Source organism: Myxocyprinus asiaticus, chromosome 36, assembly GCF_019703515.2.
Source record: "Myxocyprinus asiaticus isolate MX2 ecotype Aquarium Trade chromosome 36, UBuf_Myxa_2, whole genome shotgun sequence".
NCBI lineage: Eukaryota > Metazoa > Chordata > Actinopteri > Cypriniformes > Catostomidae > Myxocyprinus > Myxocyprinus asiaticus.
The window spans coordinates 36,942,510-36,970,321 of NC_059379.1; the positions used below are offsets into that span (position 1 = coordinate 36,942,510).

Below are 27,812 nucleotides of genomic sequence, written 5' to 3' on the forward strand. Positions count from 1 at the left end.
TAGACCTGAATAAATTTGCTTTGACATTAAACTCATCCTACCTGTCAGGTAGAAAAATGATATTGACGTGCAAAAAACATTGACTTTTTATTTATTTATTTTATTTTTTAGCATAAAAGATGGCAATCAGTTTTCTAAAGTGTATATTTCAATCACAGGAAGCTACATATGGTGGGCCCTTTCTAGATATATGGTGAAACGACAGTGCACCCACCGACACGTCAGTACTCTGCCTTCTTATCTTGGAGACAGAAAAGTTGAACCTGAACTCTTTCTCGGGCCTCAAGTATTGTGCGTGATCGCCCTCTAGCGAAAGGTTTAATCACAGACCCGCTCACAGCTGACTTTGAGCTGGAAACATGGTTCTTATTACATTGTAACAGTTTAATGTTACAGTAAAGCCTAATGCGATAAAATGTCTGTTGTTGACACAGGAAAATAACTCTATTTAATATATTATAAGCTATATTTTATGCTACACCAATGCCAAATTAGTTCCTACAATATGACATTTGTTTATTTTGTACTGTTATAACTGATTTGTATTGTGCGATGGGATGCAGATGGGAGGAGAAAATACTCTGATTTACGAGGAGAGAGAGAGAGAGAGAGAGAGAGAGAGAGAGAGAGAGAGAGAGAGAGAGAGAGAGAGAGAGATGGTGAATCTTTTCAAAGCTATATCACTTGACACGAGCGCTTGGACAGATTGCAGTTCCGACTGACTCTCATACATCGACCACCACAGTTTCATCTGGAAAAACGATTACACAACAACAATGCTCTTCGGTTGTTTGTGAAAGTTCTCCATCGAATGCGAATGAGGACCAGAGAGACTTCAGACACTGAATCTATGAAGGAACTATGATGCTAAATGTTGTATTTTAAAGCCATAGTCAATGAGTGAATAATTCATCCGCAGTTTCTTCATCAAAGGACGCACAGAAGACAGCATGCTCACTTTGATTTTACTATTTTTACTCGGAGTGGTGAGTACACAATCTTTAAGTCAGTGTAAGCCTGATACGCTGTACGGATTCACACCTGAGAAAGTGAAACTTTTTTTTATGTTTCAGACTATCAGTTAGTGGAGATCTATTTTTTTTTTTTTTCTGTCAGTTAATTTCGACAGATACTTTTTTACTATCTTACATGAAGCCTGCATATATAGCCTAACACTTATAAAGGTTAATGCATTCATAATGCCTTATAATACACATTATAATCAGTTGTAAGTTCTCGTGAATAATTGAAACCATAGTTAACGTACATTATAATACTGACCTATTCTTTAAAACTTTAAAGAGTATAATGCCTTATAATACATGATCAACACTCATCTTATGTGTTGTAATACATAAGTTGTAACCATGTATAAGTAAGTGTTATTATGCATTAAAATTACTTTGTGCACTTTGTATTACATGCATTATAAACACCTTTATAATGCATTATGCCCTCTTCATTTTATGATTGATAACCCTGATTGTCTTGTCACACCCATTTCTTTCACTTGCATTTCCAAGTGAAATGTAGTTACTTATTGACTGTTATTTTGTGTGCATGTGTGTTGGGGTGTGGGAGGCTTATGTGTGCTCTATAATGCAGTTCCCTATTATGACTGATAATTGATTGAGTATGCTTACCTACATAACAGCAGACACATTTACATTTGAGAGCCTAAGTGCTTTTTAGGGTTTCACCAATATCATGTGTTAGAGAATCATATTGTGGTCGCATGTCTTGTCTTGTTTTAAAACTGATTTAAAGCTACACCCATTTGAATAACATGATAAATGTGTTGGCAACAGCTATGTCACTGCAGAATATGTCATCACGTGTTCACAATAGATACACCCACATTTTTGACATGATACACCCAAAAACATGCTGCCATGCTTGGGTGCTCTGGTGGTGGCTAGGGCATTGCTAGGTGGTTGCTAAGCAGGACTAAATGGTTGCTAGGTGGTTGCTTACTGGCCCAAGTCAAAGGAGCCCACTCCCAAGCCTCTATGATATTCTGGGTAGGGTTGCACCAGCTGTGCATAAGGTCTCACGTAATTCAGGACGTAAAGTTCAAATTAGAGGCTTAGTAACTACTAGTAGCAGCTAGTAGGTCGCAAGCTGTCTGTAATGCGTAGTCACATAATATGATGTTTAGCTTTAGCTATCAATCCAGTAAGCAGCATTCAAATTTGAAAAACTGCATTTCTGTTTTATATTGTTACGGTTGTTGTTCAAACCTTTTTGTCTCACGCAGCAGTCAGCAGTAATGAATTATATTTCCGTTGTGATGCATAAATATAAGTTATTATAATTAAAAGTTTATTTAAATATGTAAATACATTAGTAATGGGCAATAAACAAATTGCGGTCGCATCGCAGGGGAATGTAAACATGCTGGAGCTGATGCAAACACGTCTGATTGGAGAGGTGGCGCTTGTCGGTAAGTCGGCATAAAGTGGCCGATCCTAGGGTTCCGGAACTCTCGGAAACAATACGTGTGATCATGCTGAATATAGAAGACTGGAAAATGTAAATTTATTTATGGTAGTAGGCTATCCTATATACAGTATACTTTGTAAATTTCATAATGTTCTCTCTCATAAAGGTAAACGTTTATGTGTAATGAATTGAAGTCTGTCAGGCAAGAATTATTGATGTAATTCAGTAAGTTTGTATTTTTTACATGAAAGACATTTTTTACAGTGTGCAATTGCTTTATTTCAACCGCTACTCCTGGTCGGAGGCATCTGTAATTATTACGTTTATACATCGGATTACATTTCACCTAAGTTTAATTGTGCAATGCTCAAATATTTTGTAGTATGTAAATTGTAACTTAGTGCCCATTTATGCTATAACTATTCTAAGTTGGAACTTGCGCATGGCTTGTTCAACTTTCCCTAGATTTGGCTTCCCATCGCCACCTTTATTGTAATATTTTAGCTACTGATTCTCATTCATTAATAGTCCAGAGTGGAAGCTCAGAGTCGAGTCTTGTGCTCGAGTCCCTCCATTATGAACAGCAAACAAAATCTGTTGACCTACATCATTTAAGGATTATATGGGCAAGTGAACTTGTGAACTCTATCTATAAGCAACAGTAATAGTGATGCTTGCCTTAGCAAACACTATTAGAATAACAAAGACTGTTATTCTTCCAGTTTTGTTGGAGGGGAACAGTACATGTAATTCTTTTGTGGTTGCATATTCACAACATCTTACAAAAACCCTACAAAATCTGCTGTTTACCCACAAAAATCAATCAATAAAAATAATAATAATAATACAAAAAAATAGGACTCAAGGCTTCTGGAAATTACAAACACAAAACAATAAATTAAATTAAAGTTTAATTCCATAAAACTATTAAAGTGAAAGAGAGAGAGAGAGAGAAAGAGAGAGAGAAAGAGCCCCATTAGCTCCCATAAGCTCATTAAATTCAGATTTGGGAGAACGGTGGACAGCTTTGAAATGTTGACAAGTGCCAACATGTTAAAGGGTAAAACTCTTCCTAAACATCAAAGATTGAATGGGAGGATGAGACATTCTGCAGAACTACTGACAAAAAACATCTGCATGATACGCATATTACTTTTCTTTGCTAATCATCTTTTGATTCTTCAGTATGAAAGTGTCATGTCATACAGTACGTCAACTAAATCACTTTGCTAATAAAATGGTGTATGTGTATGTGTGTGTTAGCTTTGACTGCAGCTTCTCAGTATAAAATAAAGGAGAACTTTGGCATACTTTTCATTCCAATTATCTAGAGTGACCATACGTCCTCTTTTTCACGGACATGTCGTCTTTTTCAGACCTTTAAAAAGCATCTGGCTGGGATTTCTAAATTTGCGGTAACGTCCGAGATTCGGCTTAAGTTGCATAATGTGCATGTGCATCTGGTCTAATACTTCATTGTGTGTGCTAGTGATGGGTCGTTCATGAACGATTCATTCATTTTGAATGAATCTTTTATGTGACTCAGAAGAACGAGTAGTCTCAGAGAGTGATTCATTATGTGAAAACCGCATAGGCGCTGTACAGGAAATAGAAATGATTATTTCACCTTTCAACTCTTTTGGTCCGAGTCGTTCGTTCTTTTGTCACGTGACAGCTGTATATGCTATGCATTGCTCACACAGGAAACAGAAATGATTAGTTCACCTCTCGAGTCTTCTGGTCTGAGTCGTTCGTTCATTTGTCACGGGACAGCCGTATACGCTATGCACATACGGCTGTCACGTGACAAAAGAACGAACGACTCAGACAAGAAGATTTAATCCAGAGGTGAACTAATAATTTCTGTTTCTTATAATTTGTCCTTTGCTGCATTATATATTTTTCCTTATTGGGACTATAATCAAAGTTTGCGTAAGTAGACGTGTTGGGGGGATGTGGCTATTGAATATGTAACATTTTAATTTAATTCTGCTCAAATGAACAAAATGAACTAAATTACTTGAAAAAAGATTTGTTTATTTTGCTGAACAAGACTCAAAGATTCAAGTCAGTAAAATGATCCGATCATCCCATCACTAGTGTGTGCGCGCATATTTGCATTGCTTTAACCCCTCTTTGTAAGTCCCGCCTTCTCGCACACCAATTGGTCGATTATAAGAGGTTTGCAGCAACTATTGGCCAAATTCCTAACTGTCAATCTCCGCGAACGTGGGAAGCTCTGTTGTGTTCGGCATCAAACAGTTGCTTGACAGTAGCAGCAAATGACAGCTGAGTGGAAACAATGCCCAAAAGGAAGTGCAAATTTACAGAAGATTTGCAAAAAACATTCCCATTTTCATCCAGGTCGAGATCCGTGGGAAGCAGAATGTATGACATGTAAAGCTGGCACTTATGTGTCAGTTGCTAATAAAGGTGCAAGTGATTTAGAAGCACACATTAGCTCTGCGAAGCAAAAAGGGTCAGCAGCAAAAGGTGAACGTTCATCAGGTAAATTAATGGACTACTTTTTGCGACCAGGAAAAAATTATCACATTGCTTCATTTTCCATGGCCATTCAAAATAATACTAATAGAAAATGAAGGTACACTCATGGCATCAAATATTTAATTTTAGTACATGGACATTCAAAAGAATGTTGGAAAATTTTATTTATTTATATATATTTATGTTATGCTAATAGAGTGTCTTTTTCACTGTATTAAAGTTGCATTCATAGTAACACTGTTTTGAACCCTATTATTCCACCATACCACAATCCCCCAAGAAAAAAAAAAAAAAAAAGGTGTCCTCTTTTTGGAAAACCAGAATATGGTGTTATCTACACCTATACACAAGCCTTTTTATTTTATTTATTTATTTTTTGGAAACAAGCCACAGTAATTAGTGGTATTAAGCATTGCTTGGTTGGGTCAACTCGTGGTTTATTCTGATAAAATACAAAATAAAACCAGTCTTTTATCTGTGTGAGTTCGCCCTTTGTAACATGATGTGGGGTGTGGTGAGCATGTGTTTCAAGGTCATAGAAGATATAGAAAAAATACAGAAAATAATCAAATACAGGTACGGTATATTGGGAAAATATGATATACATGTGAATTAAAAAGAAAAATACACATAAAATATATTTTAAAGCAAAGATGAAATTAGATTAATTAGAGCAATGCCGAAATGGAAGAGGAGGAGCTAAGACAGGAAATCATTAATGAGCACAGAATTGCAGTCAGAAAAGTAAAGGGGCAGAGACACAAAAAAGCTGCATTTTCATCCAGCTATTTAAATCCTCAATTGAAATGCTTGATATGCGAATAAACTCAAAATTCGCATAAAATTTAATGTGCTAGTAGTAAGTAGCCTGTAGTAGTAGTAACTGTAGTAATATTGTAGTAATCATGACTATAGTTACCATGGTTAACCATGTGGTTACTATGGTTTTATCACAGGCTGCTGGCAGTTTGATGGTCCAAAAGGCATATTTAGGCAGAATAAAAGTAATCCACACGACTCCAGTTGATCAATTAATGTCTTCTGAAGCAAATCGATAGGTTTGTGTAAAAAATAAATTGATAATTAAAACTTTAATAACTTAAAAAAAAAAAAAAAAACGCTTCTGCCAGCAGTCGACGCATCAGTGAAGTAAGCGCAATGACGTGTTTATGCGAGAAGTCGGAAGCACGTGATTTGTATACAACAGAGAACTGAACATCATGCGGAGTTAGGTCATTTCAAACAGAAATACAGTGCTGGGTGGAAGCAATGATTTAAAGTTAAAAACGTTTTAATTATCGATTTGTTTCTTACACAAACCTATTGGTTTGCTACAGTAGGCATTAATTGATCGATTGGAGAGATTACTTTTATGCTGCCTAAATATGCCTTTTGGACTGTCAAACAGCCAGCAACCTGATGGCACCCATTTACATGCATTGTATGGACAAACTGAGCTGAAATCTGCTTATAAAACTCTTCACTTTGGTTCTGTTGAAGAAGGAAAGTCATACACATCAGGGATGGCTTAAAGGTAAGTAAATCATGAGAGAATTTTCATTTTTGGGTGAACTAACCCTTTAAGGGTTGGGCTCTTTTGACTGGTGTAAGCAATCACCTAGCAACCACCCAGAATACCCCATTAACTGCATAGCAATGGCTAGGCAACTACCCACAACACCCTAGAATCATGGCAGAGACGAGCAAGCACCTCTCAGGTTTTCTTTAGAAAATGCAAAAATCTAATCGAACTACATCGTTATTTCACAATTCGTAAAAAAACAGATTGCCAGTCATGTTTGTTGTTGCTGTTGGTGAATGCATTTCATTACGACCCATTCTTAAGTGTATTGGCAGTGATAATAAACATGTTGTGAAATGTTATGCTAACATTGTTCACAGATCTGCTTGAACAAAACTGCACAAGTTACTGCAGCTTGGCCTCCTGTCAGGATTAATGCTGACTGCAAACAGGTTTTGTGACACGCGTACTTGTTTATGACCCTTTACACATTCCTAAACACAGTAATCACTGAGCCACATGGTTGTGAATAACATTTGTACAATGTAGCGTACAAATTCTGTCTGGCCAAAGAGTTACCTTCTGAAGACATGGGCTGATGAACCTTTGGTGGGCTGTTAAACATTACCTGGAGCTGGAATGCTACTGTAGGGGTGTGTTTGTGTTTTTATGTGTGAGGAGGTCATTGGGTGTGAGGGACAGGTAAAAACCAAAGGAATGTTAATTTGTGCTTGCCCCACCTCCTCATTTCACCCATCATTGTCACTGCTCCAGCTGACTCACAAACGGCTTGAGGGGATCATTCGCTTGCCTAATCTCTCTCTTTCGCTCTTTATCTATCTCTGTCTTTCTTCACACTCTTTTAAACGTCATTTGTCAAACAGTGCTGCACGCCACACACTCAGCCAATCACCTCTTGGCATCATCTTCCGCCCTCAGACAACAATTCAAGTGCTGCTTCAGCATGAGGATACAGGCGCATTCACAGTAGACTTTGAGCATGCAAAATTACTTCGGACATCACAAAGAATATCAACAGTATATAAACAGGATGTCATGCTCTAGGTGCCATTAGCTCCACCTACGACCTACGAATTGCTTACTTATAGTTTTCTTTGCATATTAATCTGGAACAGAAAAAGTTACACACTTCAGGTTTGATAAATAATAAAATCACAGATAACAAATAATATTAACCTCAAAATGTTAAATCGACCTTATGCTATCTAATACACTTTCTTGCAACACTACAAACTAAGCAAATTTGAAGTTTGGTTTCCTGGTATTAAGTCAATCTGAGATGTTCTTCAGTTGGTCAAAGAAAAACATCTTTTTGCAATACAAACTTGCAGGTCAGAATTCACCAAACTTGTACTTTGGTATGCGATGAAAGCACTCTCCGCAGATGCATGCATTTACGCTCTGCTTTTTTCGCAGTTGCACACATATGTGGAAGTGGATGGAACACAAAATGTAGAGGTACGGTTACACTAGAGCAGTGGTGCTCAACTGGTTTTGCTTCAGGACCTTACAAATTTTACATTGGATCAAGTGACAACCCAACACAGTACCAAAATTGATTATATTACACAAGTATAATGTCCTAAAAATATTTACATACAGTATATTGATGTTATTGAACAACATTGGCCTAACAATAAAAAAATGTATGGCTAAATAGGCAATTTTATAAATTTTTATAAATTCATAACAGAAGTTTGATTTACCTGTGAACTGGTATTTAATTTTGTCTGGGTTTTATTTATTTTTATCTTGCATAGTTTTGTCTAATTTGCTAGCTTCAATATTAATTACTGTAGTTTGATTCTGCACAGTAGTTCAGGAGGGAGGTGTCACCATAGTGACTTTTTGCCTAGATCATGAAAACATCCTTGTCATTCCTTTATCACCTCAGTTCGGACGATTCCATAACAGGTTCGGCAATATTCTGATTTACTGCATGTGCTTAACAGCAGTGTTTTATTATACTTTTAAATGCATTAGTTTAGTTACATTATACTATCATATCTATTTATTTTTTTTCCCTAACCAAACCCCATTCCTAAGTCTAACCAATTCTCAACAATAAACATGAAAGTACAGATAAATTTAGTCACAATTACTTCAGTTTCATAACACTATTATATGCTGTAGATATTTTGGAGCACCTAACCCCACTTCTAAACCTAACAAATTATCAACAATTTAAGACATAACAAGCAAATACAAGTACAGTCCCAATATTTTTTGTTTTTAAAGACAAAATGATGACAAAAATAACAAATAAGTATTTCAAATGACTCAAGCTCCATTAAAAGTCATACGAAGTCAAACGAAAGCTCCTTGTGAGTAACAGAGTGAAGTCAAATCTCATCCAAACATTTGCATGTCACAGTTGGTCAAAAGACAAGCAAGAGCCAATGACATTTGACATCACTGATATCAAAGATGTTGTAATGCTTCTTGAGGCAGACATTTTTTAATGTTTAAATGAGTGCAGGTCGGGATTTGAGTGTTGAGTTTGCTATCCTAACTATGCATAATTATATGGTTGGTTGCATTTTATTATTTGCATTTAACATAATTTTTTCCTGTTGTATCAGAACTTACTTGCAAATGAATTTGGGGTCATAACCCACCAATAGAGAACTACTGCAGTAGAATTTGTGCTCCATTCACTTCCCTTTAAATGCATGCAAATGCAGGAGAGCAGAAAAGCAAGCATATGCGAAGAAGGATTTTGCCATGTGCCAAATTCAAGTTTGGTGAAATATATGCTGCAAGTCTGTATAGTGAACATACATTTGACCAAGATTTCCCCCTGGAATTAGAATTGTCACTGGAAACTTGTTGCATCGTGCCTGTTTAGGACACGGTTTAATAAGTTATAAATATAACAACATAGTCTCAGGACTACTCATATTAATTAGTGTGATGTGGCTAAATTATTAAAAAGATATTGATTAAATAGATAACTTACAACTTGGCTCGTTTGAAAGTGTACAAGGTTTATTCCCATATAGACCAACCAGCCAACAAACAGAATTTCAAATCGAAACAATACAGGCAGCAAAATATAATGGGACAGTTCCCCCAAAAATGAAAATTCTCTCATTATTTACACACCCTAATTACATCCCATGTCAAGTGGATAGTGATCTGACTATCCTGAGAGGGACCAAAAATCACAGCATAAGTCAAGTCAAATTTATTTGTATAGTGCTTTTCACAACAGGCGTTGTTTCAAAGCAGCTGTACATGAAATTATGCTCTAACATAAAATGATTGAATATAAGGCCATATTAGTTATTTATGTTTAGAACTATTAGTGGTTAAAATTAGTAAACTAAGTAAGTGTTTTGGGTCAATGATTAAACAAAATGATTTTGTATGAACTATAAGTTTTATTGTTAAAGTCCATGAAGTCATCCCAAATGAACTGAGAAATACACAAAGATGCATTGTCCTTTGATTTTGGCCGATGAAGGCTTTTGTTAGTGGTTAATTCATTTTCTATGTAATCCATACGACTTCAGCAGTTAGATTAGGGGTGTCAAACTCGGTTCCTGGAGGGCCACAGTCCAGCAGATTTTAGCTCCAACCCTAATTAAACACACCTGAAGCAGCTAATCAAGGTCTTCAGGAGTGCTTGAAGATTACAAGGAGGCATTTAAGAGCAGGGCTGGAACTAAACTCTGCAGGGCTGCGGTCCACCAGGAACTGAGTTTGACACCCCTGAGTTAGATGAATGTTTTCTAAAGTGATATGATTGCTTTTGTTATGAAAAAGATAAATATATAAGTACTTTTTATAAACCATCGCTTCCAGTAAGCAGCAGTATACGCATTCAGGAGAGGGCTGTGCTCACGCGGTTCTCGTGTGACGAATTCGCATTGGCATGTTACGGACGTAATCTCACGCTCTTCTCTCATTTTAGACATCCAGGATAAGCACACAAATGCACCATCGTGTTTTAAGAAACAGATACAAATACAGATCTAAACCAAAACCAATTAAAATTCTGAACAGCATTCCTCCTACTCAGTTGTTAAGAGCGCTGCTCTTCCGGGTGTGTCGAACATGCCCCAGATCTCTCGTGAACATGCCAATGTGATTATGTCACACATGCATACCGCTGCTGAAAAAGTACTTAAATATTGATCTTTTTCAAAAGCGATCTGTCACCTGTCTGTTCTTTTTGGAGCTTCAAAAGTCTGATCACCATCCACTTGCATTTTAAGGACCTACTGATCTAAGATATGAGCAGATAAGGAGCAGGTAAACCAGATAATGCAAAACGGAGGTGAGCTGCTGGAAGGTGAGTATACAGATGAAGATGGTAACCAGGTGAGCACTGAAAAGACAGGGAAGCAATTGACTGAAAACAGCACCAAACAAAAACTGACAGAAAGGGAAAAAAACAACACTAGACAGACAGAGCTAAGAATCGCTCAGTGTGGCTGACGCTTGGGAATACAAAATGATCTGGCACAGAACAGCAAACACAAGGGAGTAATAAAAGGAAAGGGTGATAAGAGACAGGTGCCAATAATCAGGGTAATGAGCCCAAATTTGGGGGGAAACCCAGCGAAGCCGGCATGCACGTGGCACCTATAAACAAACAAGGCACACGTGAGGAGAAACATGAACCACAACAGAACAGTCTTACCGCCAGATCTGCCAGAGATCCTGACATAATACTATCCAATACTTTATTTTTTATCAAGGGAACGTCACTGAGCAAATTTGGTTACTCATTCCTTATTTATTTATGCAATATAAATGATTGATGTTTGTTAATAACCTGTAATAAGCTTCCCTCATCTCATTTTCTTTCCTCCATGGTACACAACAGTGATTTTCCTATTAAAATCATTGTTAGGTTTGGGGTTTTGATAAGGGTTTACACATTATGGTTAGGTTTGGGGTTTGGGTTGGGGGTTAAACTTACAAAAAATCATAAGAATGCTTGTTCAAAACTAGGGATGTCCTGATTTTTTAGAGAATGAGTACAGGTACCCATACTTCCTTTTCGGTATTACTTGCTGATACGATACCTGGTGTTTTTGTTTTGTTTTGTTTTTTGCAATGTTGCTGTTTTCAAATACAATACTGTGAGACTGATGATTTGAGTACAGTGTTTATTACCTTTCAGCAACTGTTACTCAAAAGACATCATCAAAAAAGTCATTTTTAGCTGTCACAAAATGACCAAAAATTACAACATAATTTCACAGACAAAATTGTATATAAAATAATCACTACAAACAAATCCAAGAGAGCTGACCTGCTAAAGTTTTTGGTTTCAGCAACTTTAACTCAAAATTCACTGTTTGAAATTAAATAAATAAATAAATAATATAAGTAATTTTTTGCTCTCACATTATCGAAAATGATCAAAAATAAAAAAATTCACAGAAAAAAAACATAATAATAACCAATATATAAAGGCTTTCTACCAATAAAGGTTATTTTGCAAATGTAAGGGGCAGGTTATTTTTTATGAACATAAGCATTCATGTACCTTACCCTCCCTCTCAGGAGCTCCCAGGCAAATTGACCTGTGACGACAGTGGAAATCATCAATAAGGGAGGGATCCAGAATGTCCCCAACATCTCTCCTCTGGACCATAGCCCTCCCAGTTGACCAGGTACTGGAAGCCCAGACCCCTCCGTCTGGCATCCAGGAGCTGCCGGACCATATATGCAGGACCAGCATCGACCACAAGGAGGGTTGGGAGGGTGAAGGGAACAGCGGATAACAAGTTTAATACAAGAAACGTGGAAGACAGGGTGGACTCTAACCAAGGAGTGTGGAAGTTTGAGCCGCACTGCCACCGGACTCAAGACCTTGGCAATAGAAAAGGGGCCCACAAACCGAGGGGAGAGTTTGCAGGTAGAGGTCTTGAGTGGGAGATCCTTAGTGGACAGCCAGACCTTCTGGCCAGTGACTTAAACCGGTGGGGCTGTACGGTGTAAATCGGCATGGGTCTTGGTTCGGTCCCTAACCTACTGTAGAGTCATATGGGCCTGGGCCCAGATCCGACAATAGTGTCTGACAAACGGCAAAGCAGAGGGGACAGCTCAGGACAGACTGACCACTCGGGTCCGGGAAAGATCCTAGAGAGCACATCAGGTTTGGCATTTTTGGAGCCAGGATGGTATGAAATCTTAAAATCAAACCACCCGAAGAAGAGTGCCCAGCTAGCCTGATGGGAATTGAGCCTTTTAGCAGATTGGATGTATTCGAGGTTTTTGTGGTTGGTCCAGACCATAAACGTTTCCTTGGCTCCCTCCAACCAGTGATGCCACTCCCCCAAGTCCAGCTTGACCACCAACAATTCCCGGTTACCAACGTCATAATTCCTTTCGGCCTGAGAAATACAATGAGTAAAATAGGCACAAGCATGAGTCAAACCATCAAGAGGGTACTGTTTTGACAGGACTGCACCAACAACCACCTCTGATGCATCTACTTCCAACACGAAGTGGCGATTGGGAAATAAGTTTGTCAAAGGTAGCTTGAGATTTGGCTGACCACACAAATGACTCCTTGGTGGAAGATCCGTCATAGGGGCAGCAACTTGGCTGTAATTCTTAATGAAACATCTATAAAAGTTGGTAAATCCCAAAAACCTCTGCAGGGCCTTGCAGGAATAAGGGATTGGCCAACTGGCTACAGCACTTACCTTGCCACACAAATTCCCTCTGAAGAGACAACAAACCCCATGAACGGAACTGACTGTATGTAAAACTAAATCTTCTCTGCCTTAACAAAGAGCTGGATCTCGAGATGTTTCTGGAGGACCTGGCGGATGTGCCAATATATCATCCAGGTACACAAAGACAAACCGATTAACCATATCCCGCAGCACATCATTCATCATGAATGCCGGGGCATTGGTCAAACCAACAGGCATGGCTAAATATTTAAAATGCCATGTAGGGGTGTTAAAAGCCGTCTTCCATTCATCTCCCTCCCTCATACGCACAAGGTTGTAGGTGTTATGCAGGTCCAACTTGGTAAAGACGGTCGCCCCCTGCAACAACTCGAAGGCTAAAGACATTAAAGGTAAAGGGGACCTGTTTTTGATGGTAATGTCATTCAGCCCCCGAAGGTTGATACAGGGACAAAGCGATCCGTCCTTCTTCTCCACAAAAAAGAAACCTGCGCCAGCTGGCAATGAGGAATGATGGATGAGCCCCACTGCCAGAGACTCCTTGATGTATTTCTCCATGGCCTCCCTCTCGGGGCCCAACAATGAAAACTGTCAGCCCCGTGGTGGAGAAGTACCTGGCAACAGATCCACAGCACAGTCATACGGGCGATGTGGCGGGAAAGACGCAGCCTGCTGAACCCCCCCCCCCAGGTCATGGTAAACTGCCAGGATCCCCGTCAAATCCGGTGCTCGACCTTAAACACAGGAGAAGACAAGACAGGAGAAGGTGTTGCTCTCTGACAATTCTCAAGGCGAAAGGGGCTCCAAGAGGAAATGGAGCCCCCTGCCCAACAACCCCGAGGATTGTGCTTTACTAACCAGGGATGCCCCAAGATGATGGGAGCGAAGGGTGACCTGATTAAGTAAAGCACAGTTACCTCCCTATGGTTGCCAGAAATAAACAGACTCACTGGAGCAGTGACTTGGGTAATAGTCTCCAAAGTACATCCCCTGAGATCGCTGGCAGTTTGTGAAGAAGCGAGATTGCGGATGAGCAGGCCCCACTGGACAGCCAAGGTGGAATCGACAAAGTTCCCCTCAGTCCCAGAGTCAATAAAAACGGAGCATGGATGATGTATATCCTTCCAATGAAGCATGGCCGGGAGGAGAGTACGATGAACAGGAGCTGACTCAACAGACATCACACTCACCAATAAGCCCCTGTCTACGGATGAGCAGCAGCTTTTACTGGGCAGTTCTTGGAAAAGTGATTCGGTTTCCCATAGTAGAAGCAAATTCCTTTGGCCAACCGACATTGTTTCTCTTCCACAAGCAACAGAACCTGGCCAACCTGCATGGGCTCCACCTCTGATGCATCTAGTGGGAGGGGCGGAGAGTTGGAGTCAGAAGATCCGCCCCAGGCATCAGCCGAGTGGGGCAGTCGACACTGCAGATGAAGAGCCAAGCAAGTATCAACCCGAGCAGTGAGGCTGACAAGGTTGTCAAAGCGTGGTGGTAATTCCAGCACTTAGATTTAAATGAGGATGTGATCGGTGAGCCCATGCAGGAAGCTGTCTCATTGTGCCAATTCATTCCAATCCCCTGCGGCTGCGAGGGAGTGAAACTCGATAGCGTAATCCATGACGGAACGCTTCCCTTGATGAATCTCACCAAGCTGATGGATGGCTTCCCCTCCCTGCAGAGATCGGTCAAAAACCTTCTTCATCTCCACAGAGAACTCCAAATAACTGGCACAACAAGGAGTCTGAGCCTCCCAAACAGCTGTTCCCCACTCACAAGCCCATCCAGTCAGCAGGGTAATGGCATAGGCAATCTTAGCTGCGTCGGTGGGAAACGCTGACGGCTGCAGGGAAAATATCAGGTAGCATTGAGACAAAAAGGGTTGGCATGCCTTGGGGTCACCATCATAGGGAGCTGGAGGATTGAGTTGAAGCTCTGAATTCTGCTGGGCAGAGGACTGGCAGGGGAAGGGGTGGGGGGTACCACTGGAGGACTGGATTCAGCTGCGCTCCGTAACTGCTGCATGTGCTCTGTGAGTTCCGAGAGTTGTGCCGTGCCACCATAGCTTTGAGCATTTGGTTGGCTGAGGTTAACTGCTGCTCGTGGCAGCCAAGGAGTGCATCCTGCTGCGAAACAATGGTCATGATATCCGGAAATTCTGAGGGGTCCATAATGGCATAATGACATTAGCATTAATTTAGGGCCCTATGAAATCTGTTTCAAATTCTTTTGGAGGAAAACTAAGTGAAGCCGTTTCAGTTTTTATGTTTTTGACGACAGTTTCATACCTCCTGAAAAGCAAGTTGCTACATAACCCATGGTGATTATCCAGCCGCAAAAGGCTGCAATTAAATAAATTAAATATGTAGTCTGTATGTGCTGTGTGCTTCACAGTGTATAAGTGCTCTGTCCTATGTCATCTGCTATGCACAAGTGTGCTCTTGATGCTCATGAGGTTTTGTTTTCAGTGTATGAGCAGCCGGCTTCACACATTCACTCTGAAGCGTGCAGCACATGCAGAATATACTGTATATTTATACGCTAGGACATATTGTAATTTTAATATTTGTGCTGAATGTTTACACTTTGACATTTATATGTCAGACTTGATCTTTTATATATATATATATATATATATATATATATATATATATATATATATATATATATATATATATATATATATATATATTGGAGCATTTGACATCCCTTTTTAAATCTGCAATGTTTCCCTTTCTTTCCTGGTACACAACAGTGATTTTCCTATTAAAATCATGGTTAGGTTTATGTTTGGGTTAGGGGCTGTACCAAAAATTGCAATAATATTGTTCGTTGGTTCATTTATTTAAAAGTCATACGTTTTTGTGCGTGCCAACTCTAACGATTTCTAATGATTTCTTCATTCTTATGATTTTGTCATAAGACTGGGTTCAATTGTGAATGTTGATTAAACAATTTAGTTTGTACACATTTTGTGTACTGTTGATAAAGTATAGAGATAAAGATTACCAGAAATATTACTTTTTCAGCCAGTTTATGGGGCAACAAGCTTGTGTGACAAAACAGCCATTATCATTCTCGGTGGCAGCACAAAACTGATTATATAAAGCATCAACTACAAACCTTACATATCAATTACAAGTGTCTTATTACACACATGAATGCGACAATTTACCTAAGAATGGTTTTTACAAATGATTACCATAGAAATTCACTCTGTTTTTGTTTCATAAATGAGGCACCTGATTTTGCATCCTTTGCTCTTTATTTCTATGCACTTGAATTCAAAATCTTCCTGTCTTTGTTGGCAAGTAAAAAAAAGAGAGTCAGTTTTATTCCAACCAAATTCACCTTGTAGACATCACTACAATTACGATTTCCAAATTCTTAGGAGCTTCCCAGAAGGACTTGCTGTCAGCATAAATTCTTGCCTATTTTACCTTATGATCATAAATAAAACTATTGAGACACAAGATATGTTGTGCAACACCAAACGACCCTGTTCAGCTGCCATGTTTTTGTCTGTCTAACAATCATTCAGTTTGAAATATGTTTAAATGAAAAGTGTTTGAATTAAGGTTAAACGTGCCATGAATGTTTATTTTATTTGCAAACAGGCTCATAAACCCATTAATTCCCCTTTAAAGCTCTCTAATCTCTCCAAAGCAATGTTGTTGACAGGCTTTAGACATTATCAGGACTAAATAATGTAACAAGTCCTACTCCAATGCAAATAGTGCTTTTGGCTTTGAGTCTGCATGAGAGTAGTTTCTGGGATTACATTCCCTGAAGACATTAGACTCAAAGCAGAGGCACAGGAGTGAGGAAAACTTTGTACTGGTCAATGATTTCAGTTAAATCTGTTGATATATCTACAAGCTTTTTCAAAATGTTTTCATAAGTATGATTTTCATTTCTTTGCTTCTTAAATAATTATATACCAAACTATTTTAATTATTATGAAATGCTGTTATTTTTCTACATTTTTATATCCGGTGAGCTTGAGCTAAAATTTAGTTGTCTCGAATAGATAAAGGAGATGTTTGAAAAAATAATGGTGGGAAGGTGGGAAGCTCTTGCTAGTACATAATCTCCCCTTTATCCGATCCAAACACCAGAAGTTGAGTTTAAAAATGTGTGTGTTGTTTACAGATCATGTGTATAATCATACAGTATGTACAAAAAGTGTTTCTTCAGACTGTAGTTTCTGTTTCTTTGGGACTGTTTGGGAAGATACTTGGATTCTGGGATGGTTGACTTTGCTGATGTGAATGCTGATCTGTATCAGCTCAAACTCGGGCTGAACAATTTGGCCAAAAGATTGTATTTCTTATACTGTGTATATACTGTATATAGCAATTTTAGCACCATGAACATCTAGAAAGTAATATCTTGTTAAAACATTTTTCATCATAAAACACTCATTTTTTAAAGTTTTTTATTTTTGTCTACTAACAATGCCCACCAGTGTGTTTTATAGAATTCTGTGGTGGAAATGACTCAGATGGAATTATTATTATAATTTTTTTAATAAAATGTCAGACTCCTTTGTCTTTTTAAGGCTAATTTCATAGCTAACATTTTATGGATCCTAAATACACAAATTTTAAATGATCATGTTTTGCATAATTTAGCAAAATTACAGCCTGATTTTAAATGACATCCAATAAAAATACTCTGCTCACAAACAAAATGAATTTTCTTCAGACATCACTTTTCTCATATTTAATCTCAAGGTCTTCACTAACACTTTTGCTGACTTGGTAAACAAGTACACTAACTTCCGAAATAAATAATAAATATAAACACTTAATTAAGGGCAAAATTGTTTGGTGTGGTGGAAATGATGCAACAACTTGGGACAATCATAATAATAATAATAATAATAATAATAATAAAAAAATAACAAAACAATTTTGATACTTTGTATTGTTTTTTATAATAGATTCTCAATGAAAATCTGGGTCTGGGACAAGGCTAAAACCAACATGATAACAGGGGAAGTTGGCATGTTGTTTCTAAAAATTCCAGTATTGACGCTGACTACCACCCCTGGAGTCACGAGTTCAAATCCAGGGTGTGCTGAGTGACTCCAGCCTAAAAAAGAGTTCCAGTACCCTAGTATCAACCACATTATGCCGACTCATTGACAGACTGCATCTCCTATAAGACATGTTTGCATCAACTTTCCTTGTGACGTGACTTTAAAGCATGTTGCATCAACAGCGTGGAAGACGTGGGTTCAAATCCCAAGTTGAAACCAGGCAGAAATCACATTTGCATAATCAGGGATGAGCACAATTCAGACAGTTACATTTTACCATCTAATAAAAAATGTTTACTCCACTGATGGCAAGGCTTAGGTTTGGGGTTTAGGTTGGGGGGTAAAGTGTATAAAATGTGCATTCCTCTTCACAGTATTACTGTCTGTACAACTGAAAACAAATTGCTTCACAACTCCCTTTTGGCGCCCCTCCGTGGACATTACACCCGGAAAATGGTCTGTGCCAATACGTCCAAAAACACTTACTGCTTTGGCCACTGAGGGCAGTCTTTAAAATTTCGGTAAGCACAGACCGATTTTAGCTAAAGAAAAGTCAACTTACTGTTTCTGATTTCACTGTGAGATCAGGCTGAAATTTGCACATGTTGAAAAGTTTCCAATTCATTAATGAGACCCTCATATATCAAAAAGAATTGTTTTGAAATCTGTTTGTTTTAATGAAAATCAAACAATGGGTTATGAAATGACCCAAAGCTGAAACACATTTTTTGTTTTTTTTCTAATACAGTATGCGATTGCGATTTGAACTGGGATATGATAAACATGTAGTATCTCCTATTGTTAAAAAAACAAACAAGAGATACTGTTCTCTGTAAGAATGTTCACATTTGAGTAAAAAAGAGCTAATTTCACTTTGTATTCATACTGTACATGGACTTAAAAGTGTACTCAAATCTCTTTTAGTCCACTTTAGTTTTGATAGGGGCACATGATAATTAATGTAATAATAGTTAAAAATTATAATACTTTTATAATATTAGTATTATTTAATAATTATTATCATCATTATTATAATTATTTTAAAATAATGAAATATACAGTATAATAATAATAATTATTGTTATTATTATTATCATTAAAGTTACTTTATCAAACATTTCCTATTTCTATGCATCTCTACAGGGGGAAGTTTTGACCAGACGGGATGTATGTCCTTTAGGGGCTTACACATCCAGTGGAGAGTGCTGCAAACAATGCCAGCCTGGAGAGGGCATGTTGAAGCCCTGCGGAGTGACACAGACAGTGTGTGAACCGTGTCTTGACAGTGAGTATACACACACACTCTTAGCCAGAGATGTTGGCCACAACACTGAACAAGTGAAGCAGCTGCCTTATTTAAAATGCCATTTCCTGCTCTGAAATCTCACTTGAGGGGAGGCAGAGACCTTTCAGCTGTGAACGGTAATTAGCAGCTAAAGGGGAAATGCTTTTAGGAAATGAAGCTTGATAAAGCATAGTCTGGAGTGCTCTGAGACCAATCCAAATGTGTTTGGCCACTCACAGATAAGTGAAATTAATTATGGAAAAATCAAACAGTAAATTGCATTTTTGCAGAGTAACATTAAAATGTGTATCCCTGCGTTGGAATATGCCGACTTCCCTACTATATAGTATGCCAAAAGCTGTATGTCAAATGGGTAGGCGCAAAACCTAGAGCATCTGCTGAGATTCTGAAGCGTGCATCAAATGGATACTTTTCTATCCTATAACTTCACGGGAGCTTAGGAGATGCCATAAAAATATTTTTTATAAAATTAAAAAAATTTTATAAAATAAAAACTGCACAGAACCGCGTGTCAGGCAGCTCTGTTCAACTGTTAATGCTGTATATACCTAGGAAGTTGTTTCTCATGGTAACATTATACTTGTTTGACAACAACAGAGTAAATTATCTTTTGTGTTTGTTGTTACTACATCATACATTCGGGTCACAGGACAATACCCATGTTATTTGATGAAGTACTGTATGTCCGGGTATGTATTTATATTACACACATGCATACCTAAAAATGTGTGTGTGTGTGTGTGGGGGGGGGGGGGTATAGCTCTGAGACTTTTTATATATAGAAGCTGGCCCTGAGCCAAGTCCTGGTCCAAAGTCAGAATCCCACCACATCCAACATGGTCTCCCACACGTCTGCTTGCATGACCCAGCTGAAAAAGACAAGAAAGGAAGAAAAACAGAATCAGGAGCCAGACTTTGACCAAAAATAGTATTCCCACTTTAAAACGTATGTTGCATTTTCTGCTTCCTTTTATTTATAAATTATTTTGAAATATCCCAGAGGAAAATTTGATTGCTCAGAGGTTATTCTCTCATAGCTCATGAGACTTAAGTCTCAGTTAAGTTTCATTAAGTTTCAACTACAGTGGAATCCAATTAGCTGAGACCGGATGGGAAATCTGGGATATTTGTAGTTTTTATTATTGAAATCAGAAACAAACAAACAAACAAACAAACAAACAAACAAACAAAAAAACATTCATTTCACCCCAAAGCAGAAGTTATGGGGTAAAATGAAGAACAAATATTTAAGATTATGCTCTATTACTTCTCAAATAAGCAAAATAGTTATATTGGATATGCAACATTTACATATACTGTATATTCATGACATTAAAGGGATAGTTCATCCAAAAATGAAAATTCATTCATCAATTACTCACCCTCATGCCATTCCAAATGTGTATGACTTTCTTTCTTCAGCAGAACACAAACAAAGATTTTTAGAAGAATATCTCAGCTCTGTAAGACCATACAAGAATGGTGACCAGACCTTTGAAACTCAAAGGTAGCAAAAATCACATAAAGGCAGCATAAAAGTAATCCATAAGCCCTCAGTGCTTAACTCCATGTCTTCAGAAGCTATACATGTGTGGTGAGAAACAGATCATTATTTAAGTCCTTTTTTGTCTATAAATCTCCACTTTCACTTTCAAAACTTACATTTTTATCTGTTTCCCACTCACATCTATCTTATAGCTTCTTAAGACATAGATTTAACAACTGGAGATTTATGGATTACTTTTATGCTGCCTTAATGTGATTTTTTTGAGCTTTAAAGGTCTGGCCACCATTCACCAGCAGAGCTGAGATATTCTTCTAAGGGCTTTTTTAGACCTGTAGCTTGTTTGAGTTGTTCCGAAACAGGGGCTAAAATTGTTACAATGTTGCAGTTTCCTTATGGTTTGATTCGCTTTCACAAGGTAATATTTCAAAATTGGACCATGTTAATAAAAGTCAAATATGAGCAAGCTGTCCCCTAATTGGTCACAATGTTTGTGTGCTATTCCGTGATTTAGCTCATACATTAATTTACCGGTTAAAATTATATAGCCTACCTGTAAAAATGTGTCAACCGTTAGAAATTTTACCGTATTGCTTATGTCACAGTTATGCAAAGCATCAGCACATGGTTCAGAATGTGCATTCCAGTCAGATGTTGCGCTGCAAATAAACATTATCCGTCACTTGGATGGATATGTGTTGTACATTTTTAAATTGTTATTTTTATCCATCATAAGTTGCTTTTGTATTAAGTCTGCATTGAAAAGTGCCTTTACTCACGGTTATCCTTATGAGAACTCTCCATAGACATAATGATTTTTATACTATATGAACTACAAATTCTATCCCCTAACCCTACCCCTAAACCTAACCCTCAAAAAAACTTTTTGCAGTTTTACATTTTCAAAAAAAAAGCATCATTTAGTATGTTTAAGTGATTTGAATTATGGGGACACTAGAAATGTCCTCATAAACCACATTTATAGCATAATACCCTTGTAATTACCAGTTTGTAACCTAAAGTGACAAGCCAGGTACAAAATAGTTTTTACATATACAGTACGTCACATTGAAGAAGTTTTAATCCCAAAGAAATGAATAGTCATTTTGAAACATTTATTTACAGAATATTTATAATGTAAAAGTCATATCAGTAACCTTGTAAAAGCTGTTTTATTTTACATGGAGAGTGTCCCCTCATGGAGACTGCCATGTTAGGATCATATACCATTCGCTTAATCTCAGTAACTGCCCTAATATTGGAAAATTTCACTCATTGATAAAATTAATCATGGCTAACTGTGAATTTGGACAGTGGCATTGGTAACTAAAAACTAGTGTGTTTTAATTATGTTGGATTCAGGCTCCTAGTGTAAGTCCAAGATGACATATTCAAAGAGTTACTTAATGTCATGAATATTAATATATAATAATATGAGCTGTCACTGTTTGAAGAATCATATCAGCTACTGATCCTAAAAATAAAACTGAATTCCACATATAACAATTAAGCGCTTGTTCCATGAAAAGAGTACAGTCATAGCTGTCTTAACGTGATCTGCAAGGTCCAATTTACCTCTGTGGGTTTCGGAAAATGAACATTTACAGTAGCCTCACACCATCACCTCTTGTTGAAAAATACTTTCCCACATGTATTCCATTCTTAGATCGACTCTTCTCAGTAGCTTCAATACAAACTGGAAGTTAGACGACAAAATGCATAAGGGCGGAGCACTGAAAAGGGCAGGGCTGAATAAGATAGAGTTTCACATAAATAAATAAATTCAAACCAACTCCTATTTAATTAAATGAACCTGATGTTGAGTTCTGTGCAACATATTTTTTTATATTAATAACATTTTAAACATAAAATGATTAATTATAATATATTTGTTTTCTTTTGACATAACATAATTCATCTTTTGCTTACAATTTTTCATTAATACTTAATATTTGTAATAATCGTTGAATGGAGCTCAGGAAAAGGCATGTCCAACATGACCCCTGATCACTAGATCCGCTAACCTCTTGTCATTCACTACTAACCCTGAACATTCTTCATTCTGTAATTCCCATCTCTCCATCAGGACTTCCCTAAGGGCCTGTTCTGAAATCTATTTTCCTGACCCCATCCATCAACTTTACCCATTGCATGCTGAAAACTCCAAACTGTTTCTTTCACAATCTCATAACTCACTCGGTGCTGTTTGACAACTGTTCAGCAATTATGTGTTGATATTCAGCTGTTTTCATTTGTGATGAAAACAGCTGTTCATGTAGCACATAATAATTTCAAACACATACTGTAAGTACTGTGTTATGTGAAATAATCAGGTGTGTTAATTCACCATTCACCACCCAATTTGACATTCTGTTTGTCAAAAACCTAAATTTTAAACCCTCTTCCAAAAATAGATTTACTCTTAAGAAGCAGGCAAGGTTGTAAAGTACTTGAGTGATTGTACTTCATTAAAATATTATGTATTTCACACAGTATTTTTTTTTTCATTTGTACTTTTCTTGAGTGCTTTTGAAACGGAATACTTGTACTCTCACACGATAATTAAACAATTACATTTTCAGTTGTCACAGTTATGTTTAGATCTTCAAAGTACTTATTTTGCAGGTTATCATTACATAATGTAGATTTGGATGTTTTATTCCGTCTAAATGAACACTGGCTTTGAGTGGCTTGACAAGCGAAACAAATTGTGCTTCCTCAAATTTTACTTTAAACCTTTATTTAAATCAGCCAGTAAAATTCATTTCAAATTCAAACAAAGACACCTTAAAGGGATAGTTCACCCAAAAATGAAAATCTCTCATTTACACACTCTTATGATATCCCAGGTGTGTATGACTTTCTTTCTACACCAGAACACATTTGACGAAAAACAGAAAAATATCTTAGCTCAGTGGGTCCTTAAAATGCAAGTGAATGGAGATTTCTCTTTTGACAGTCAGCATAAACATCATCGAAACGACTCTAGTGGTTACGATCACTTTTGGTGCAAAAAAAGATAAATATTTATAAATAATAAATTTGTAACTATAATCAAACGCTTCCGATAAGCTTCACGAGAGGGTGGAGCCCAAGTGGTCTCTTGTGTGACATATCTGCGTTGCCATGATACTGACGTAATCTCATGTTCTCCACTCAGTTGAGACATCCAGGATAAGCACACAAATGCACCATTGTGAGTAAAGAAACTGATCAATACAGATCTAAACCAAAACCAACCAAGCTACTGTACAGAGTTCCTCCTTCTCACTTGTAAACAGTGCTGCTCTTCCCGCTGTGACTCACGTGCCTCAGTTCTCACGTGTTTCAAATGCCAATGCGATTACATCACACACGTGTACCGCTCCTAACAGGAAGCATGATTTAGAGTTAAAAAAGTACTTAAATATTTATCTTTTTCACTCCAAAAACAGTCATGTCTCTTTATGAGACATTAATTTAACCGCTGGTGTCGTATCAATGATGTTTATGCTGACTGTCTGTGATTTTTGGAGCGTCAAAAAAGAAATCTCCATTCACTTGCATTTTAAGGACCTACAGAGCTAAGATAGTTTTCTATTTTTCTTCAAATGTGTTCTTGTGAAGAAAGAAAGTCATACGCACCTGGGATATCATGAGGGTGAGTAAATAATTAGAGAATTTTCGGGTGAACTATCCCTTTAACAGTATTCTAAACATAGAGCCCTTGACCTAAAGCAATGTGTTTTAATTAAACCATTGCCAGAGATGGACGTATTTGACTTGAGGGTGAAAACGGTCGATACTCAGTCAATAAACAACTATACTCAAATGTCAAACAACTGTGAAATCAGCTACTAATGAATTTATAGTTTAAAAATATAAATTAACAGATTTCACGATACAGACTTTAGTTTAGCATCTGGTGTGTTCTAGAGCCTTACATGGTTAGGATAAAACAATTTCAACTTGTTGCTTTACAAAGTTTGTTCATCAAAGTTACCTTAACTAGTTTACTGTTACTTTGTAACTAACATTTACTTTTACTTTGAACTAATACTTTGTAATACAATTAAATGAAGACACTTTTGGACTTTCACAAAAATATGTATTTGGTTAGATACTTTTAATTGTTTCCCCAGCATCCATACTGAGTATGGGTAAATTTTCTCAGTAGTCTTTACATTCCTGGAAACAGGATTGTTGTCCTTATTTCCAAAAGCAAATGCCTTGGAAATGCTCCTGGGCTGCTATTTTCTATGTAAACAAGCAGCATAAATGTACAGCTCCTATCTACTTGAATGGGCAAAAATGGAAATCTCCAAAATGCTTGATCAATATTACAATTAAAGAAAAATTTCAAATCAGCAGTAAAATCAGACAATGGCATCATAAATTGTGCTTCTTTAGCTCAGATGACGCTAACAAGCTAAAACAAGATTTTTTCAGGCTGGTCCAGCTAATACATCCACCATATTAAGTGTTCCAATTTCTCCCATTCATTTTAATACAAGTGCTCCAGCTCGGGCTAAATAGTCCCTGACACTGCACAAATTAAGCAATACAGTGCCATAACAAAACTCCTTTAAATTTCTCTCTTTTAGGTGTCTCTGTAAAATGGATGGGCCCCACCATCTTACTGGGTTACGGTTTAATGTTACTGTCTTTAGCCTCAGGGAGAATATTATGTTTATATATAGCATTTGTTTACGTGCAACCATCACCACAGTTTCTCATAACTATACTATAAAAGAATCCATGACTCATATTATCTTCAGTATTAATCTGGCATGATGCATAATTCATCAATTAGAGTCTATTGCATGGACTTTTATACAGTGATTTGGCAGTGTAGGAGGTTTCTGTAAGACTAAAGACAAAGTCATGATTCAGTTTAGTAAGTAGGGCTTAGTATAGTACATATGGTTTGGGGTAAGAGTGTGCAAAACTTCTCAACCAAATGTTAAAGTGTCAGCCTGTGGGATTTGATAAGTTACAGATAAAATCTAATCTTTACTACTTTTTAAGGTTTCCTTGTAAATTCCTCAAAATTTTCATACGATCCTAATTCACATCAATAAACAGGTACACTGGACAGGCCAATTATCAAATTTCTTATATAAAAAATATTTCTCAAATCTTCCTTTTATGTAAAAACTATTAGAAAAACTAGTGTCCAGCAAAATAATTGTAATTGTTGCAAAGAAATGGTGTTAATAAAGAGTTTCAGTCAAGTTGTAGGCCACATCGCACTGTGTACTCTGAGTAATAAATATAGCAGCAAGCAGCAATGATGGGCCCAAGCACCATGGATCCATTTCCACCCAGTAGCTTTTGGAAAACAATGCTAGGTGGACACATGCATTTGGCATTTAACATTATTCTAAACAATTTTGAAGCAATTTGGGTAAATATTTTATTTAAAACAATTTTAATGTCTGTTGTAAGAGCCACATTTCCTGCTGCCAGGTGGTGGCACTATGACCGTGACCCAAAATAGTCACATCCATGTGATTAGCCCCCAAGACTAAACATACATCTCAATTTTGATCTAAATTACACTTTGCACACAGAAGGGACATTTCCAGTTTCCCATTTTTTTGCCATTAATTTAATGCCTCGCTATGGCAACACCATTCGATATATCAAAAATCTGTTCACAATTTAGCATCTTCAGTGTCTTGGCATAATATTGTCTAAATGTGGTGACAGTCTCATGAATCCTCTAGGAGGAGTATGTAAAATTTCAGAGACTGCAATATTCCAAAAATCCAAAATGGCCAACTTCCTGTTGGGCAGAGCTAATAACTATAATTATGAAAGTTGTTCAGCTTGATGAGAACTATATATGTGGCCATTTTGGTGACTGTAGGTGAAAATGGGGGTGCTAAAGAGGCCGGCTTGCATGTCCATTTTAAAGGGGGCACTACAGAGCCCCCCCTACACACCCATGCGTGAACTTTAAGCAATTTGGGTAAATATAAGAGTACTATTTTAAAGTCTGTTGTAAGCCCAGCCCAGCCCTAATGGCAAACGACTCTGATGCGTGTGCAAAATTTCATGAAATTTTAAGCATGCCAAGTTCCTCAAAAACACACAAATAACAGAAGTAATAATAACAATGTGTTGCCATAGCAACACTATTTAAGATATCAAATATCCCTTGACAATTTTACATCAGCAGTGTCTTGACTTTATTCTAAAGAATTTTGAAGCAATTCATGTAAACATAAGAGGGCTATTTCAAAGTCTGTTAAACGTGCCATACTTCCTGCTTCCAGTTAGTGGCACTATGACCGTGACCCATAATAGCCGCATCCATGTGATCAGCCCCATTACCAAACATACAGCTGAATTTTCAAAATCACACAATGCACACAGAGATATAATGTACATCCTGTTTCCCATTTTTTGCCATAAATGTATTGCTTCGCCATGGCAACACCATTCAAAATATCAAAAATCTACAATATCTTGGCATGATGTTGCGCAAATTTGGCCCCAGTCAAATGAATCCCCTAGGAGGAGTATTTAAAAGTTCAGAGCCTGCGATTTTCAGAAAATCCAAAATGGCCGACTTCCTGTTGGGAGAGCTAATGACAGTGGGTATGAAAGTTTTTCGGTTTGATGAGAACAATATGTACCAAGTTTGGTGACTAGCTGAAAATGGGGGTGCTACAGAGGCTGTCTTACACACCCATTTTAAAGGGGGCGCTACAGAGCCCCCCCATGACATTTGAAGCATGTTAAGTACCCCAAAAGTACCGAAAATCTTGAAAATAATAATAATTATAATTATAATGATAATAATAATAATAATAATAATAATA

General features: G+C 37.4%; 1 protein-coding gene across 5 annotated transcripts in view; it reads left to right on the forward strand.

Annotated features, from left to right (window-relative positions):
- The first annotated feature begins 695 nt into the window (after positions 1–695).
- ngfrb (nerve growth factor receptor b) overlaps positions 696–27,812 on the forward strand; it is a 91,584-nt gene continuing 64,467 nt past the window's right edge. For 2 of the 5 annotated variants that reach the window (XM_051674516.1, XM_051674518.1), the window contains exons 1-3: positions 696–986; positions 10,711–10,816; positions 19,337–19,478. In XM_051674516.1, the coding sequence (XP_051530476.1) occupies positions 10,760–10,816; positions 19,337–19,478 (199 nt within the window). In that variant the 5' untranslated portion in view covers positions 696–986; positions 10,711–10,759. Of the gene's footprint in view, positions 987–10,710; positions 10,817–15,873; positions 18,715–19,336; positions 19,479–27,812 lie in introns of those variants that run through there. The other 3 variants (XM_051674517.1, XM_051674519.1, XM_051674520.1) reach the window with 3 other exon arrangements.